General features: G+C 54.0%; 2 protein-coding genes across 3 annotated transcripts in view; both read left to right on the forward strand.

The window, feature by feature from the left end:
- The window catches only part of USF2 (upstream transcription factor 2, c-fos interacting), a gene marked incomplete at its 5' end in the record, with an annotated part of 10,777 nt that extends 1,152 nt beyond the window's left edge, over nucleotides 1-9,625 (forward strand). The window contains 7 exon segments of one of the 2 annotated variants that reach the window (XM_014585420.1): nucleotides 1-118; nucleotides 511-661; nucleotides 782-869; nucleotides 1,169-1,227; nucleotides 8,472-8,566; nucleotides 8,743-8,871; nucleotides 8,965-9,625. The exon segment at nucleotides 1-118 is cut by the window's left edge and continues 18 nt beyond it. In XM_014585420.1, coding sequence (XP_014440906.1) covers nucleotides 1-118; nucleotides 511-661; nucleotides 782-869; nucleotides 1,169-1,227; nucleotides 8,472-8,566; nucleotides 8,743-8,871; nucleotides 8,965-9,054 — 730 coding nt within the window. 2 annotated transcript variants of the gene reach the window in all.
- A 1,994-nt stretch (nucleotides 9,626-11,619) lies between these two features.
- HAMP (hepcidin antimicrobial peptide) lies at nucleotides 11,620-13,328 on the forward strand. Its single transcript, XM_006171621.3, has 3 exons — nucleotides 11,620-11,774; nucleotides 12,970-13,029; nucleotides 13,115-13,328. The coding sequence occupies exons 1-3, from the start codon at nucleotides 11,688-11,690 to the stop codon at nucleotides 13,217-13,219; spliced, it is 252 nt and encodes an 83-aa protein (XP_006171683.1). The 5' UTR covers nucleotides 11,620-11,687; the 3' UTR covers nucleotides 13,220-13,328.
- Nucleotides 13,329-17,198: the final 3,870 nt, after the last annotated feature.

Here is a 17,198-nt window from a genome sequence, read left to right on the forward strand (position 1 = left end):
GGCTGCCTTCGCGGGGGGGCAGCAGGCTGTGACCCAAGTGGGTGTGGACGGAGCCACCCAGCGCCCAGGTCCCACCACTGCCTCTGTGCCCCCAGGTCCCGCAGCGCCCTTCCCTCTGGTAGGTGTCCAGCAACTCATAGGGGGGGATGGAGAAGGGATGTTGGCTCCACCTTGACATGCCCTAGGGGGAGGGGCAGGTGGGACCCAATTGCTGCTTAGGGTCATATCTCCATTCTCGTACAAAGAAACCTTGAGAAGATTTTGAGGGACATTTTTTCCCTATAAAATGTGGATGAAGATAACAGGAAGGTCTCTAAGAATGGGTAACTGTCAGTGAGTGCTGAGTACATGCCAACTCCTGGGGCTGCCTGAGACCCAAGCAGAGTGCTGTACACAGTAGGGTTTTTCACAGGCACATGGACTGCAGGAATCATCAAACACAGCACTAAGGGGATGGGATGGGGGAACAGATAGGGCTAAGAGTGGCCTCTGTGTTTTCCTTCTCCCCAGGCTGTAATCCAAAATCCCTTCAGTAATGGTGGCAGCCCTGCAGCTGAGGCTGTCAGTGGGGAGGCACGATTTGCCTATTTCCCAGCGTCCAGTGTGGGGGATACCACGGCTGTGTCTGTGCAGACCACAGACCAGAGTTTGCAGGCTGGAGGTAAGAGGAGGAAGGAGTTGGGAGGAAGTTGGGAGTGAACAGGCCTAGCAGGGAGGGAAGCCCCACCACCACTTCTGACCCTGTCCCCAGTTTCTGCATTAATCCCTGCTTTCCCTGCAGGCCAGTTCTATGTCATGATGACACCCCAAGATGTGCTCCAGACAGGAACACAGAGGACGATTGCACCCCGGACACACCCCTACTCCCCGTATGTGCAGGAGACTTGGTCTTAGGAACAGAGGGCCCTGGGAGGGTGTCATATTGAGACCAAAGGAAGGGAGGTTTTTCTGGAAAGGGATCTGGGCAGTTCCAGCATGCAGCAGGCTTGTGGTGGGTTTTTGGAGTCCATTTCTGCTTCTCTGGAGTACATAAAGAAAATACCATTTATTTTCTGCACATGGATTTATCTTGCAAAAATAACTTTCAATCTTGACCAGTGATAAACGTTTGACTAAATGGGGCATAAAATAATATATGCCCATTTTCCCCCCATCCCCCTGCTTCTAGAAAAATTGATGGAACCAGAACACCCCGAGATGAGAGGAGAAGAGCTCAGCACAATGAAGGTAAGGACAAGCCCAGGCCATGGCCTTGCAGGCACAGCCAGCCCTGGCTTCAGGGGTTACAGATAGAACGAGCAGTAGCTCATTCCCGGGCACGCTGCAGGCGCTCAGGAGGTGTTTGTGAATACCGGGTTGCAGGGTCTTCAGAAAGTTCGTGGAAAATATGTGTTATGGAAAAGCTGTGTGAGGCTATCAGGTTTCTTGCACCAAAATAGACTCATACTTTAGTTCGTTTTTTCTTTCTTTTTTTTTTGCAAACATGTTGAAGTCACCTCATAAGAACTGAAGGGGGAAGAGCAAAGTGTAGATTCTGGAACAGGTAGGCGGGGGGACACGGACTGCTGGGATTGGCGTGTCCCACTGGTAGTTCCGAATTGATGACCAACACCTGAAATGGCATGGATGGGCTTCCTGCCCTATTTGAAAAATTGGGTTGATCTGGCTCACGTGGACCTGCCTTTGCATGGGGCAGCTGTGTGCTCCTCGTTTCTGTGCCTGCCTGGTCTGCAGAAGCAGCTCTGGTCTGCTGGGGATGTTGCAGGAAGTCGTGCCGCCGGCCCACTGAGGCTGGAGCATCCCACCCTAAGGTGATTTTGGCCTCTGATACCCACCCCTGAGTCCCCCACTGTAGTGGGCCTAGTGACGTGCAGGTGCCAGGAGCACTTATATCCCAATGGTCATCATCCAGCAAATATTTACTAACCATGGATTCCAGGCAGGGCAGTGTGGGCTCTGTGCCAGCCCTGGAGCCATGCTCCCCTCGCTGCAGCCTCAGGGAGGCACAGAGGAGGGAAGGCTCGTGGCTGGCTGAGTGCTGGATGGGAGGGGGGAGCTTCCTCAGGAAAAGCTTCTTTGGGAGCTCCTGTCAGGTAGAGGGAGGCGCAGGCAATGGGAGGAATGCAAGGTGGGTGAGTTGGCTTTGGGGGTGCAGGTTTGGTTGCAGAAGGGCAGACTTCACAGTCCTTATGCAAACATGAAGCCTGCCATTCCAGATGGCATGTGGAGTGCTTCGAGAGGGGAGTCAAGGAAGGCCTTGAATATCGGGGTGGGGCTCTGAGTCCTGAACGTGTTAGATGGGGCAGGGGTTGTTGGGCTATGTAGCTGTGTTCTAAGGAGCTCGCAGAGTTCAGGCCTTCATCCAGCACGTATGTGTGGTGTGCCAGCCTGTGCCTCAGGCCTCAGCTCTCCCCACAGCGCTCTCTCTGCTAGGAGAGACATGTTACAGAAACCGTTGGTTCCCGTGTACATCAGGGAGTGCGATAGTCACACGCAGGAAAAGGAAGACGGAGAGTTAAGGCATGGCGTGCATTGACGGCCTCTCGGGAGGTGACTTGAGCAGAGTTCTGAATGGATCTCGAGGGAAGAGCCAGTGCAGTGCCTGGACCCTGAGCCAGAACACACTTGGCAGGACTGAGGGAGAGCAGACTTCAGAAAAGGGAAGAGGAAGTTAGCAGAGTTGAGGCAGGAGGCTGCCCTGGCCAGCTCTCCAGGGCCTTGGAGGAGGCCCTCCCTGTGTGGATATCCCTCCTGCTCCTAGGGTTTTGGTCTCGTGTGGTCAGAAGTCAGAGGAGGGGTCGGTGTGTGGAGGCTGGATGGTAGAGGGGTGATCACGAAACAGGCCCGGAAGACAGGAGACAACTGCAGCTGTCAGGCCTGAGACGAGGCAGGGCATGAAAGGAAAGGGATCAGGTGTGGGGAGCTCAAGGGAGAAAACTTCAAGGCCGAGGAATCGGTCTCATGCTGAGGGGCAGTTGCTTTGAATGGAAGGGATGAGTCTGAGCTTGGATTTGGGGTGTTGGGAGTTCAGGGGCCTCCGGGGAGCTACTGTACAGTCCTGGCTCCACCACTCATCGGCCAGATGCCTCAGGCTGACCTCTGTGTCCATTTGGTTCTCTGGTAACGTGACCACCCAAGGCACCTCGTGAGCGGCACAGGAAGGCCCCACAGTGCATGGGTGCCAGGCAGTAAAGCTGCAGGGAACCACCCTAGGATGCCTCCCAGCTGCCTCCTGCCCTCAGCCTCCCCCTGAGCTCATCCTCCAAGCAGACTGCAGTCCATCTCGTCTTGCAGAAAGCAGTCTTCATAACCTTACCCTCCCTCTCCCGCTCTCCCTGCACCCTCTCTCCCACCCTGCAGAATACCGGACTCACCGTCTGCCTGCTTCCCCTTGGCATTCTGGCTCATTCTCTACCAAAACAGCTCTGCGAGATCACCCTCGACAGCCTCATTGCCAAATCCACTGGCTCCCTTTCTTGTCTGAGCTCCAAGCACCTGACCCTGCCTGTTCACCTCCTTTCAGGAATGTTCTTTTCTGCTCTGTCCTCATTTCCCAGTGCTCTTCACTTCTCCTTCCCTGCCTGGTCTTCAGACCCAGACCCAGACTTCCTAGGAAGCTTGTTAATAGTCAAGATCTCTAGGGCTCTTCTGGAAGGTTCCAAAGGAGTAGATGAGAGAGGGAGCCCGAGATTGTTTTCATCAGGCCCCTGGGTGCTTCTTCACCATGGGCGTTAGGCTCCCAGACTGCCTCAGGTGCTGGTGTTTCTGAAGGTCTGGCTGCCTCTTCCCGCTGCCTCTAGGAGGCCCAAGGACAGCCCCCGGGAGCTCCAGGTGGCCACTATCCCCCAAACCCTCCCAGGTGCAGGTGTTCCTTGTCTTCTCCACATGGGTATGTGGGGCTTCGTGTCCTCCCAGGACTCTGCCTGCCCCTGGATCCTGGCAAGGCTCTAGGCTGTTTCTGCTCCCTGTTCTCTCAAACTCCAGTGCATTCAAACGTCTCCATTTCTTGATGTCCTCATAGACACCTCAGACTCAACCTATCCAGAGTGGAACCAGCTGTCTCCCCTCCCCAGAGGTTCCCACTCAGCATTTCTCCTTCTGGAACAGCAGAAGGCACCCCTCCTTCTGCACTCCTGTCACACTTCCCCACACCAGAAACGTGAGCCAGAGCCACTTTACACCCTGCCCTCCTCTAACTTCATGTCTGCAAACCCCTAGATTCTGTGCTAAAGTGGATTTCAAATCATCTTGTTCATTTGTGTGTGTCTTTTTGGGGAGGTTTTTTGCTATAGGGCATGTGCACTCACCAGGAAGACAGAGACAGAAAGCAAGAAATCACCTCCCGGGGGGATGGCCATGCTGCAATCCCTTCTCCTCCATTCTCCTCTCGGGATCTTGGGTACGCACGCACACGCGCCTGGCGTGAGTTTAAGCCACCATGTCCGGGACTGGAACTGCAGTCCACTACGTGGGAGTCCAGCGACATAGCCATTATGCTAACTGCTGGTCCCTCATCTTGTTCTTTTTCTCTTTCCTACCACTCCTTGGTACTGCTGAAGCCCATTCCAGGTCACAAAGTCAGATGCCTGCAGAGGCCTGTGGGAATAAAGTACTCTTGGGGCATCAGCAGGTGAAGTGGGGGCCTCCTGGTGTCCTGCCTGAAGGGCAGCCCTCGGTCGCCCCAGTTCATTCCTGCCATGTCCGTCCGGATTGAGGCATACGTTCCAGAACCTCCGAGAAGCCAGAAATCCAGATCTCTCTGTGATTCTGACTTCATTTTAGGTTTAGTTTTCTTTCCTGGAGTGAGAGACAGGTACCCCCACAAGGTCCCCAGCCCTGGATCCCAGGTCCGTGTGTGCCTGGTGTGTCCGAGGAGCCTTCCCGTGTGGGCTAGCCGTGTAGAGCAGCGTGCTCTACTGTGACCCCACTGTCTAGTCTCAAATCAGATTTTCTTTTCATTCGTTCCTTTTTTTTTTTTCTCTAAAGAATTCTTCATTTAAGGGACAAGCAGTTAGTACAACGGCTATGTCACTGGACTCACAGGTAGTTGACCGTGGTTCAAGTCCCGGACCCAGTGGCTTAAACACAGGCCGGGCGCGTGTGCATGCGTGCCCAAGATCCCAAGAGGAGAATGGAGGAGAAGGGATTGCGGCGTGGCCATCCCCCCTGGGGGGTGATTTCTCGTTATCTGTCTCTCTGTCTTTCTGAAGAGCACACATGCCCTATAGCAAAAATGTCTCTTAAAAAAAAAGGCGGGGTGGGGGGGAGAAGAACACCAGTTAGCATAATGGCTATGTCGCTGGACTTCCAGGTAGTTGACCGTGGTTCAAGTCCCGGACCCAGTGGCTTAAACACAGGCCGGGCGCGTGTGCATGCGTGCCCAAGATCCCAAGAGGAGAATGGAGGAGAAGGGATTGCGGCGTGGCCATCCCCCCTGGGGGGTGATTTCTCGCTTTCTGCCTCTCTGTCTCTGCTGTCTGGCGAGCCCACACACCCTATAGCAAAAACCTCTCCAAAAAAAAAAAAGAATTCTTTGTTTACTTAATTAATTAACTAATTATTTTAAATTTTACCAGAGAGAGACGGGGAGTGAGAACGCAAACTGCCAGGTCCGGGTTGCAAACTGCAGTCGGCTACGTGGGATTCCAGTACCTTAACCACCATCCCATCTGCCGGTCCAGAATCTGATTTTCAAATGGTGGATTGAATCGCATTTTCTTTTTGACTGATTTCTACTCTTGACATTACTGATTCCTTCCTTTGTTTACTTTGGGTTTAATTTGCTGAGTTTGGTCTTTGGTTCTCCCTCTACCCCACCCCCCAGCTTTTTAACATGATTTTAAACTGTTTTCTCTCCAAAATAATCCTCAGGTTGCAAATTTCACTCTTAATACTGCTGATCGTTCAGTTTAAAATATTTTCCAATCTTCCTTGTGATTTCTTCTTTGACCAACTTGGGTTATTTAGAGGTGTGTTGTTTAATATCCAAATATTTGTTGGGGGTTCGGTATCTTTTTGCTGCTGGTTTTCAGCTCTGTTGTGCTCAGAGGACGTACTGACTGTCGAAGTCTGTCTTGGGACCCCAGTCGGTGAAAGTTCCACGGATCGTGAGCCTGCCACTGTTGAGTGGGGGTTCCGTGTTAGGAGGTCACGTTGACCGAGAGCGTTGAGGGTTTCTACTCTGCTGTTTTGTCTATTTGTCGTATCAGTTACTGAGGGAGGAACGTTAATGTTGTCATCTAGATGTGTGAGTCTGTCCTTCTCTCCCTTCAGTCCTGGCAGGTTTTGCTTCTAAATAGCATTCTCAGGTTTGGGTGGGTGTAACCAACCATTGGATGTGGCCTTGGTCTGATGAATCTTCCTGTTTCACATGTGCGTGACAGTTTTCCAAAACCAGGGGCCTAACCACATCACCACTTGCTTCATGATAGGCCTGAGACTCACGGGAGGAAAAGATGGGGTCCAGACCCGTTAGCAGAGCATTCGGGGACTCAACAGCCGATTTTCACAACCACCCTCTGCCACCTTCCCACTCAGTGTATTTCCGTGTCGTCATTTCTGGGATCTTGCCGTCTTGTGGCCTATGGTCCCTTCTCTGGAGGCCGTCCCAAATGGGATCCTAAGTCCTTCTCTGGAGCTTCATTCTACTACTCTCTGTGCAGAAGCCATCGCCCACCCCTAGCACTCCTGGGCACTTAGGCACATGCTGTGGTGTTGGTGTCACCTGTGCACATACTCTTCTGGTGGTGCTGTGAGCACCAGCAGGAGAGCCCAGGGCTGGTGCCGACAGGGCAGGCCGTGAGTTTCTAAGCAGATACGTCACACTCGCGTCATGCCCTGCGGCTTGGAGTGAGCAGGGGGACCTGTGCGATGGAGCTGCAGCCCAGCGCCCAGGCTCGGGGGGCCACACAGCAGAACCGGCTGCAGAGGGGCCTTGGGGACAGAGTGCCCTGCTGAGAGGCTGCCGGCAGGGCTGCCTGCCTAGTCTGGCCTCTTAGTGTTGCCACCGCTTTCAGCCACAGAGCTCCCAGAGCCTGCAAGGTCTGGCCAAGCTGTCGACAGTGCTTAATAACAGAGCAATGGGTACTTACTGGGTCCTGGGCTGGGCCCACCTGGACACTGGGACGAAGCTCGGCACCATCCTGGGCACCATTCTTATGCGTCAGGGGCATGTCAGGGAAAAGAAGAGGGCAGAGAAGAGTGGCAAGAAAAGGAGGTGGGGGTGTGGACACAGGGAGGGCTGATCAGCAGCCACGGCAACTGCATAGCCGCAGATTTCCCTGTTCACGGGCCAGGGTGGCGGCTGCCCACCTCAGGTATATGAAGAGCAAGGGGCCTGCTCTCCCCAGCTCTCCATTCTCAGCCTCACCAGACCCTCCCCAATCTCCCATCTGCACTGTCTGGCCCGTGGAAAATGTCCCCCTCCTTTCTAAACCCTACCTGTTAAAGTCCCAGTTCCTCCTCCCCACAGACACCACGAACGCCTTGAACCATTCTGGCAGCGAGTGAGGAGCTGCAAGTAGCCCAGCCTTCCTTCCTGTCCCCACAGTGCCTGGTGCTGCGAGGGGCTGGGTGGCCTTGCTTCAGGCTTCTGGGCATCCAGAACCCAGGCGGGGCCACAAGGGGCATGCTAGGGCCTGCCTGCAAGGACAGCTGCTTCTCAGCTCACTGACAGCCCGAGTGAGAACACAGATTTGTGGAATCGAAGCCTAAAGTGGGGTCCCACCAGTCTGCTCTGCGTGGCCTTCGAGGTCCTGTGGGGCCAGGCCCTGACAGCCACTCCTGTGTCTGGGGAGCTGGGACTTGCTGCCAGGACCCCAGGAAGGATTTTTAAGCAGGCTGAGATAAGAGGGTGGTGGGCACTGTATCCAGAGAAATGCATTCTTTTGAATATGAAACGGAAGCTACAACCTTAGGGCCCAGATTCTCTGGGGAAGCTCTGGAAGAGTAAGGGGCCTGATCTCTGCAGCCCTTTTCATCCTAACAGGACCCCCTGCTCTCGGTCTCACCGGGACACCTCTGGAGTGGGTGCGGGGTCCTGTGAGGGCGCCCGGCCTGTTCTCGCCTCCCAGGCATGTGTGCCCTCTGCGATCAGATGCCATTTTCAGACGATATCAAAGATGCAAGTTATACTGTGATTTTCCTGATTTTTAAACATTGCCTCAGATTTTAAAAACTCTACTGGATAGAGCAACAGAATGAAGCCACAAACCCTAGCTTTTGATCGTGTGCGGCACCTCAGGGTCAGGCTTTCTCTGTTCTCGGGGAGAAGCCTCCTGAACCCAGCTTGTGCTTGAGTCTGAGCTCCAGCCTTGGTCCCTCACTTCCTGGTGCCGTGACCTTGGGCGGGGCCTGCGCCCTGCTCTGTCTCGGTGTCCTCCGGTCTGACAGCATCCGCCCTGGGAGGTGAGCCGTTTAGACCTGGAGTCGGTGCTAGAAACATAACGTTGGTAATGCTTTTATCCCTGCAGTGGAGCGGAGGCGGAGGGATAAGATCAACAACTGGATCGTCCAGCTTTCAAAAATCATTCCAGATTGTAACGCAGACAACAGCAAGACAGGAGCGGTGAGCAGCCCGACCCTCTGGCTGGGAGGCACCCGATCCTCAATGGCTGCAGTGGGCCCAGGCCCCCGCCCCTTCCAGAAAGTGACCACCATCGGGCTAAGAGTTGTCCTGGGTGGCCCGGAGGCAGGGGCAGTGGCCAGTGCTCACCGATGCTCTTGCCCACCCCGTTCCCCCAGAGCAAAGGAGGGATCCTGTCGAAGGCCTGCGATTACATCCGGGAGCTACGCCAGACCAACCAGCGCATGCAGGAGACCTTCAAGGAGGCCGAGCGGCTGCAGATGGACAATGAGCTCCTGAGGCAGCAGGTGGGTGCCAGGGCATGGAGACGGGGTGGTGCTGGGAGCCCAGGGGCGGGGAAGCCAGCCCCTGGCTCCCTTGTGCCCTTTCGTGTCCTCCAGATTGAGGAGCTGAAGAACGAGAATGCTCTGCTTCGAGCCCAGCTGCAGCAGCACAACCTGGAGATGGTGGGCGAGAGCACCCGGCAGTGACGCCCCATGTGCCGCCGCGACGCCGGCTCTGCTGCCCCTTCCCCAGCCCTTAGCACAGAGAGGGACAGACGCCCCTCCCCCAGCTGCGTTTTTTTTAATAGATTTTTAACAAAAAAAAAAAAAAAAAAGGAGGAAAAACGGGGAGAAATAATGCATTTCTGTGGATACAGTGCCCACCACCCTCCGACTTGGAAACGATATCTTCCCTCCCCACGTTGTCTGTCTCCGCTCTCCTGCCCTCACCAAGCCCAGGCACTTCCGTGGTCTTACCTGGAGGCAAGAGGGAGGAGGACAGGCCCTGCCACATCCGCTGCCTCCTTGGTCTCTAGAGGTAGAGACAGGGTGCTTGTGGGAAGGAGAGGAGCCTTTGGGGGCCCATCCCCAGGGCCCGGACCTAAGCAGGGAGGCCATGGCCCTCCCCACCTCTTGTTTCTGGACCCCTGCTCCCCTTTGGGTGTGTGTGTGTGCGTGTGTGTGTTTTAATTTTCTTTATGGAAAAATGGACAAAAAAAAATAGAGAGAGAGAGGTATTTAACTGCAATAAACTGGCCCCATGTGGCCCCGCCTTGTCTGTCTGTGTGTCTGTCCATCTGAGGAGCGGGAGCGGTCTGGGGTCTCTAGGCTCTCGGGACAGGGCTTTAGCTGTGGAGTGGAGGGCTACAGCTGGCCTCACTGGCCCCCATAGCCAGCACCTAGCCTGTCGGTTAGGTAGCTAGAGGAATTGAGGAGTGACTGTCCTCTTTGAGGCCCTAGGTGTGCAGATGTGGGGTGGGGCAGGGGCAGCTGGGGTCAAGGACCTGTCCCATGTTGAGGGAAGAGAGGCTGGGGTCTCCTGTGTTATCAGTTCCCGAAAACAGGACACTTGGCCCTGCCCTTCTGGGCTGCAGCCCTCCCCCCTGTACCAGCCAATGGTGGGGCCTGGCCTTGAGCCCCTCACCCCCAGGAAGGGCAGATGGCCAGGAAGCCAGGCTTGGCCCGTCAGCCTGTCGCCTTGGTCTGTGGCTCTGGCGCCTGTGCTGTGACCCCTGCCCTGAGCGATGATGAAACCGGGTCTGGACCCAGATGCAGTGACACCTGTTAGGGCTAGGGGGCTGCTGCTGCCTCCCTGTGGGGTCACCTCCCTGTGGGCACCCTGCAGCCCCTGTACATGTCATCACTCCCAGGCTCGGCCTGCCAGTCTGGTCACTGTGCTGAGCTCTACCCTGTCCTCACCCCAAATGTGCCCAGCTGGCCTTGGCCACTGTGGAGAAGCAGATGGCAGGAGTAGCCGTCACTCTCTGGGGGTTGTCCATTGTGGTTTCGAGTGGGCTTTGGCAGCAACTGTGCATTCCCTGACAGCATCATCTCAGGCTCTGGTGACAGTTGACACAGGGTAGCCCTGGTGTGAATCAGGTTAAAGTGGCACCCATGGGCAAGAGGCCCATCACGAGTCGAGGTCTCTAGGTTCCCTGGGCCCTGTGCATCCAGGTGGTGGAGAGGTATGGAGGTGCCGTGGTTGGGCAGCCTTGGTTCACCCCTGTCCACAAGGCCCTGGGCTAGCATGAGGCCACCGAAGGCGGCGTCTGTCTGGGATGTGCAGTCTGCTCTCCTAAGCCTTGTTGAGCACCACCGTGCCCTGCCCCGTGCAGCAGGACGGAGGACAGTGCAGCAGGGTGGCAGGAAAGCCTGGTGGTTAAGAGCACAGCCTGCATCTGGCTGCAGTCCCAGCTCTGCCTCTGGCTGGGCAAGCTCCGTGCCCTAATCTCTGCCTTCAGTCCCTTTCCTATAGGCCAAAGGAAGCAAGTCTGGGTGGGGGAGGCCAAGAGGGAGCAGGTTCTGGAAGCCAGGCCCTTGGGGTTGGGTGGCAAAGAAATCAGTGAGGGCCCCTAAATGCAGAGTGGAGCCTAGGAGGGGGCAGGCAGGAGCGGCCTTGAGGACAGGTGGCCCAGGCTGACACCAAGGGGTCCATCCGTGCATGCACTGGCACATCAGAGGCACGCCTAGGCAGTACCGTTACTGCCACCTTTTATGGTCAAGAGTTCGTGCAAGCATTTTCCGGTTATCAGAGCTACCCGTCAAGGTTGTGACACTGGAAAACACCACCCGACGCAGAACTCCCCTCACCTGGCTGTCCAGTGATCCTGGCCAGAACCTGCATGTGTGAAGGGAACCCACAGCCCCACAGCAACGAGGACCCACAGCAACGAGGACCCCTCCATACACTGCTGAGTACTCCAAGGGGCCCAGGAAGTGACAGCCATGCTCCATATGACAGAGGGCAGCCAGGAAGGGGTGTGTGTGGAGGAGAGCCCAGCTGTTCAACTTTTGCAGCAAAAGGGGATTTTTTTTTTCTGGTATCAGTATGATGACGTCATGTCCCCCAGGTAGCTGGCTAGTGGCATGTGTCTGTGGCCCTGTCTGCCCCACCCCCTGGACATACCTCTGCTGGCTGAGGGTGACACAACCCTGTTCCCTGTCACTCTGTTCCCGCTTATCTCCCGCCTTTTCGGCGCCACCACCTTCTTGGAAATGAGTTAGGGGAGGGGGCTCAGACACCGCCTACCCTAGCAAGCCCCATAAAAGCAACTGGAACGAGGTCCCAGATGCCAGAGCAATCCTAGGCCTGACAACAGGACAGCTAGCTGGACGGCACAATGACACTGAGCACTCAGATCCGGGCTGCCTGCCTCCTGCTCCTCCTCCTCTCCAGCCTGACCGCTGGCTCAACATTCCAGCAGCCGGTGAGCACCCACAGGGCAGCGGGAGTTGGAGAGCCCAATCCCTGGAGGGGGCTACTCAGGGCCACTGGAGACCTCCTGAGCTCAGCTCAGGGGAACTGGCAGCTGTTTAAACGGGGATGGTGGTGAGGGGCGGGCACAGGGACCCTGCACTGATTAATTACATTGGCATCCTGAGGGCTTCCTCTGCCCTGGTCCAGTCTCATTCTGGACCGTGGAGAGAAAACAGTGAACAAGATAGATGAGAGCGGGACCAGCAGTTAGCGTAATGGCTATGTTGCTGGACTCCCATTAGTTGACTGTGGTTTGTGTCCCGGACCGGGTGGCTTAAACTCACGCCGGGCGTGTGTGCATGCGTGCCCAAGATCCCGAGAGGAGAATGGAGGAGAAGGGATTGTGGCGTGGCCATCCCCCCTGGAGGGTGATTTCTTGCTTTCTGTCTGTCTCTCTCTGTCTGGTGAGCGCAGGTGCCCTATAGCAAAAAAACTCATAAAAAAAAAAAAAGAGATAGATGAGAGGTGAGATTCTCGCTCTCAGGGATTAAGTGAACAATTCAAACATAAGTAATCGTGTTTAGTCGACGCTATTCAAATGATCATGGTGGGAAGTGGTTGGAATCAAGGGGCTGGTAAGTCAAGCAAGAATGTCTTGTGAGAAAATGACACTTGAGAAGTGCCTTGGAGGGGGAAGATGGGCATGGCAGAGCCCCAAGGGGAGGGTGGGCATGGCATGCTTGTGGGCCCAAGCATTCGGTAAGTGAGAGATGGCACTTGGAGGCCAAGCCAGGGGCTGAGCAAGCTTTAGACCATGCGAAGTATTATGGGCATCAGCGCAGACAGTTCTCCTCTGAGTAAGGGAAACGCAGGGAAATCCCTCTTGGCGTCTCAAATGGGGAAACAGACTTAAAAATCATTCTGCTGCGTGGCCAACGGATGGCCAAGGGCAAGAAGCGGGGAGGAGGGGCTGGCCTCCAGGCAAAAGGTTGATACCCCAAAGCAGAGCGACAGCTATGGAGAGAGAAGGAGACTTGGGATGTTTTTAGGGAAGAGAATTGCCCAGGAAAAACCCCCCAAAATCAAAGCCTTCCAGCTGAAGGACAGAGGGGTCAGCTGCCACTTGCAGGGAGCAGGTTGATGGGGGCACACCTGAGAGCCCTACCAGCCCCTGGCCATCCTCAACACCCCTTCTCCTTGCACAGACAGGACAGCTTGCAGACCGCCAACCTCAGGACTCAGCGCGATCCACAGCCAGCTTGACGGTGAGAGCTCTTGGGACGCCCCAACACCCCTCGCCTTCCTATACAGAGACCTACGCCCACCCACTCACTGTCCTTCCTCCCATAGCCTTTGTTCCAGAATCGAGGGAAAAGAGACACCCACTTCCCTGTCTGCCACTTCTGCTGCAACTGCTGTTCAAAACCAGGCTGTGGGATTTGCTGCCTTCTATAGAGCCTTCCTACCCTGAGCCCCACCCACTCCAGTCTTACCCTCTCTCCCTATTTATTCCTGCCACCCTCCAGCCCTCGTCTTAAATAAAATGGCTAGTTCTTTCACCAAACCAGAGTGTGCGTGTTGTCCTTTCTCCCTGCTGAGGGCTTAGGCCAGGAGCTAGGGCTTGGTGGGATGCGCAGGGCTGGCGTGTCCTGGAGAAGGCTAGGAATCTTAGTGAAGTTAATTTTTCTGTTCTCCTTCTTTTCCCACTTTGAAATACCTGGAATGTATGTTACAACAGCAGGGGATAAAAGTTAGTTTCCTCTCCCGAAGTCTTCTTAAAACACGGGAAACAAGGTCAAGCAGATGGCAGAGAGGTTATATCGCTGGACTCCCACATGACTGACCACGGTTCAAGTCCTGGACATGGTGACTTGAGACTCAAGCCAGGCGCATGTGCATGAGTGCCCAAGATGCCGGGAGGACAATGGTGGAGAAGCGGCACAGTCATCCCCCCAGGGGTGATTTCTCACTTTCCCTCTCACTGTCTCTGTCTCTCCGGTGAGGGCACACACCCTAAGTAAAAAATAAATAAATAAATAAATAAAATAAACTCTAAAAACAAACAAACAAACAAAAAAAACCAGGGGGAACAAACGCAAATGCCTAATAACATCTGGTAAGGGTTCCCGAAGTAAGATCCAGGGACTCCAGCCCGGGCTCTCCAAGGTGGAAACTACCAGGATGTCATTTGGCATGTTCTCATTGGCTAGTGAGCGCGTACACCGTGACGTTTTCTCAGGGCTCAGGACATGATGACAGCATTGCTCTGATGACTGGGAGATTGTGTGCTGCCGTATCTTCTACTTGACAAGTTTCCCAGTTTCAGGCCAGCCCATGGCCTGGTGGTTAAGGGAGCTGGATCCCACATGGCCAACCCTGGGGTTCAAATCCTGACCTTGGCAGCCTGAGAAACACATGGATGCGTGTGTGCATGTGCTCAAAATCCTGATAAAAGGAGAGCAATAGAGGAGAAGGGATTATGGAATGACCATTCCCCTTAGGGATGCTTTGTCCCTCTCCCTTTCCCTTTCTGACTCTCTCTGGTACTTACCACACACATTCTGGCAAATTACAAAAAAAAAAAAAAAAAAGGACCAGCAGTTGGCATAACAGCTATGTCGCTGGACTCCCACGTAGTCGACCACAGTTCGAGTTCCGGACCGGGTGGCTTAAACTCACACCAGGCGCGTGTGCGTGTGTGCCCAGGATCCTGAGAGGAGAATGGAGGAAAAGGGATTGCGGCATGGCCATCCCCTTTGGGGGGGTGATTTCTCACTTTCTATCTCTCTGTCTCTCTGTGTCTTTCTGGCAAGCGCACATGCCCTATAGCAAAAACCTCTCCAAAAAAAAAAAAAAGGAAAAAAATTTCCAGTTTCAATTCCTAATATGTTGAGCAACTGTACAGATAACCAGATAACCCACTAAAACTTAAACAAAGACTTCTTTTTTTTCAGAGTGCCAAGAGGTCCTGAATTCAGAGTTTGAGAAGCACTCGCTCTCAGGGACCAGGCGAGCACAGTAAGTGAACGGGGCAAGCTGGATTTGTCTCAGAGGGCATATTAAGCTGTGTTCAACTAGGAACACACTCTGTACACGAAACACATAGGGATATTGCTCACTTCCACAAGGAATTAGATTCCTTCGCAGTCTAGCTGAGGAACTGTATCCTTCTCACTGGGATTACCCCACTCTTGATAAAAACAAGTTGTTTTTGTTTTTGTTTTAGAAGTTTGCCTTACAGTGCTTTGGCTTGCTGGAGAGAGAGAGAGACAAAGACAGAGACAGAGAGAGGGAAAGTGAGAAATCACCTCCTAGAGGGAATGGCCACGCCTGTAATCTCTTCTTCTCCGTTCTCTTCCTGCGATCGTAGGCATGCATGCACACGGACCCGGTGTGAGTTTCAAGCCATCGGGTCTGGGACTCAAAGTTCAGTTGGCCATGTGAGAGTCCAGCGATGTAACCGCCACGCCATCTGCTGGCCACTGTTTTTTGTTTGTTTTCGTTTTTGATTTGCTAGAGGTGCATGCGCTCACTGGAGAGAGAGAAAGAGGGACAGGGAAAGTGAGACAGCATCCCCTATGGGGGGGTGATCACACCGTAATCCCTTCTCCATTTCTTCTTCCTCTTGGGATTTTGAGCATGCATGTGCATGTGCCTGGTATGTTTTTCTTTTCTTTTTCTTTCATTCTTTTTCTTTTTTGGAGAGGTTTCTGCTATAGGGCACATGCGCTTGCCAGAAATACAGAGACAGAGAGACAGAAAGCAAGAAATCCCCCCCTGGGGGGGATGGCCATGCCACAATCGCTTCTCCTCCATTCTCCTCTTGGGATCTTGGGCACGCAAGCACATGCGCCCGGTGTGAGTTTAAGCCACTGGGTCTGGGACTCGAACCTCAGTCAACTACATGGGAGTCCAGTGACATAGCCATTACACCATCTGCTGGTCCCTCTTTTTTTTTTTTTTTGAGCGAGTTTTTTCCTATAGGGCACTCACACTCGTCAGAGAGACAGAGAGAGACAGAGAACGAGAAATCACCCCCCTAGGGGAATGGTCACGTTGTAATCCCTTCTCCTCTAGTCAACTTCTCAAGATTTTGGGCATGCACACTCATGTACCTGGCGTGAGTTAGAAGCGTCAGGATCCGGGACTCTAACCATGGTCCACTATATGGGAGTCCAGCAGTGTAACCATTACTCCATCTGCTGGTCCCCTGGGATTTTTTTTTCAAGCTACCAGATCCAGGACTCAAACCGCACTGCCAGCCATACGGGATCCAGCAGCCTTAATCACCATATCACCAGTTGGCCCTCAAGAAGTGTTTTTCTGTCATCTTCTCTCCTAAGAAAACGACAGGCCGGCTATCAATAGGGAGTGGGGAGGCCTGGGGCCATCCAAAGAGGGCTCCAAGGCATGGCTACCATGCCCAAAGGCAGGCCAAACATGACAGAACTTGGGATTTTTCTCCAAAGAGGATAAACAGTCCTTATTTTTTGTATATATAAAATTTCCTGATTTTTTTTTTAAAGATCTATTTACCTATGAGCAGCAGCAGTATAGCCTTGAATATGGTGACTTTAATTTGGGGGACTTTTCTTTGGTTTTTCTTTCAGTTTTTGCTATAAGGTGTTCGCCAGGAAGAGAGAGAAAGTGAAATGGTTTAACAAGCTGTCAAATCCATCCTGCACGTGAAGGCTTCGTGCTGACAGGGGAGGGGAGGCTTCTGCACCTCCTGACGCATGGCGGGGAGCTGGTCAACCTGAAATTGCTCGTTACATGTCATAGCACCTGGCTCTGTTCTCACCTCCCTCAGCAGGCAGTTCTCCGAGTGGTCCTGGGGATGTGAGCGGATGCAAAAGAGAGGTACTCGGACTTCGGTGCGCCTCCGAATCTGGGAGGGCCCGAGCTTGCATGCTTTACACCAGCGTTTCAGATTCAGCAGGTGTGGGGGAGGCCCAGGAATGTGCACGTCTTCCAAGGTCCCAGGTGGGGCTGAGCACTGGCCGGGGGCACACGCTGAGAACCTGGGGGTGGAACTGCCAGCGCTGCCTGCAGGCCACGAGGGCCTTTGCGCTCCCACTCACGAGAGCAGTGAGCGCATGGGCCTGAGAGCGTGGTTCTGTCGGGAGCCAAAAGTTGCATGATCTGAACACTATTTTAGATAAAACTGGGTAAGTGGGCACGTTTCACATACAAATCTGAGTTCCTGCAGTTACAAATTGAATTGTATTCCCCCTGAAACTCACATTGGAATCCTAACCCCCAGGCCCTCAGAACATGAGCTTAGTCGGAGGTAGAGTCTTGGAGGATAATCAAGTTAAAATGAGGTCACTGTGGTGGGTCCTCACCCAGTAGGACTGGTGTCCTTATTAAAAAGGGGGGAATTAGGACAGAGACACACACAGGTAGAATGCCATGTGAACACAAACAGGCCATC

Source organism: Tupaia chinensis, unplaced genomic scaffold (genome assembly GCF_000334495.1).
Source record: "Tupaia chinensis unplaced genomic scaffold, TupChi_1.0 Scaffold149922_1, whole genome shotgun sequence".
Taxonomy (NCBI): Eukaryota; Metazoa; Chordata; class Mammalia; order Scandentia; family Tupaiidae; genus Tupaia; species Tupaia belangeri.

What these genes read in the sequence shown, in the direction of transcription:
- HAMP (XM_006171621.3), top strand. Translation starts at nt 11,688, where the DNA reads ATGACACTGAGCACTCAGATCCGGGCTGCCTGCCTCCTGCTCCTCCTC. An exon ending in GCTCAACATTCCAGCAGCCG is followed by an intron (nt 11,775 to 12,969) that starts GTGAGCACCCAC and finishes CTCCTTGCACAG; the next exon opens with ACAGGACAGCTTGCAGACCG. An exon ending in GATCCACAGCCAGCTTGACG is followed by an intron (nt 13,030 to 13,114) that starts GTGAGAGCTCTT and finishes TTCCTCCCATAG; the next exon opens with CCTTTGTTCCAGAATCGAGG.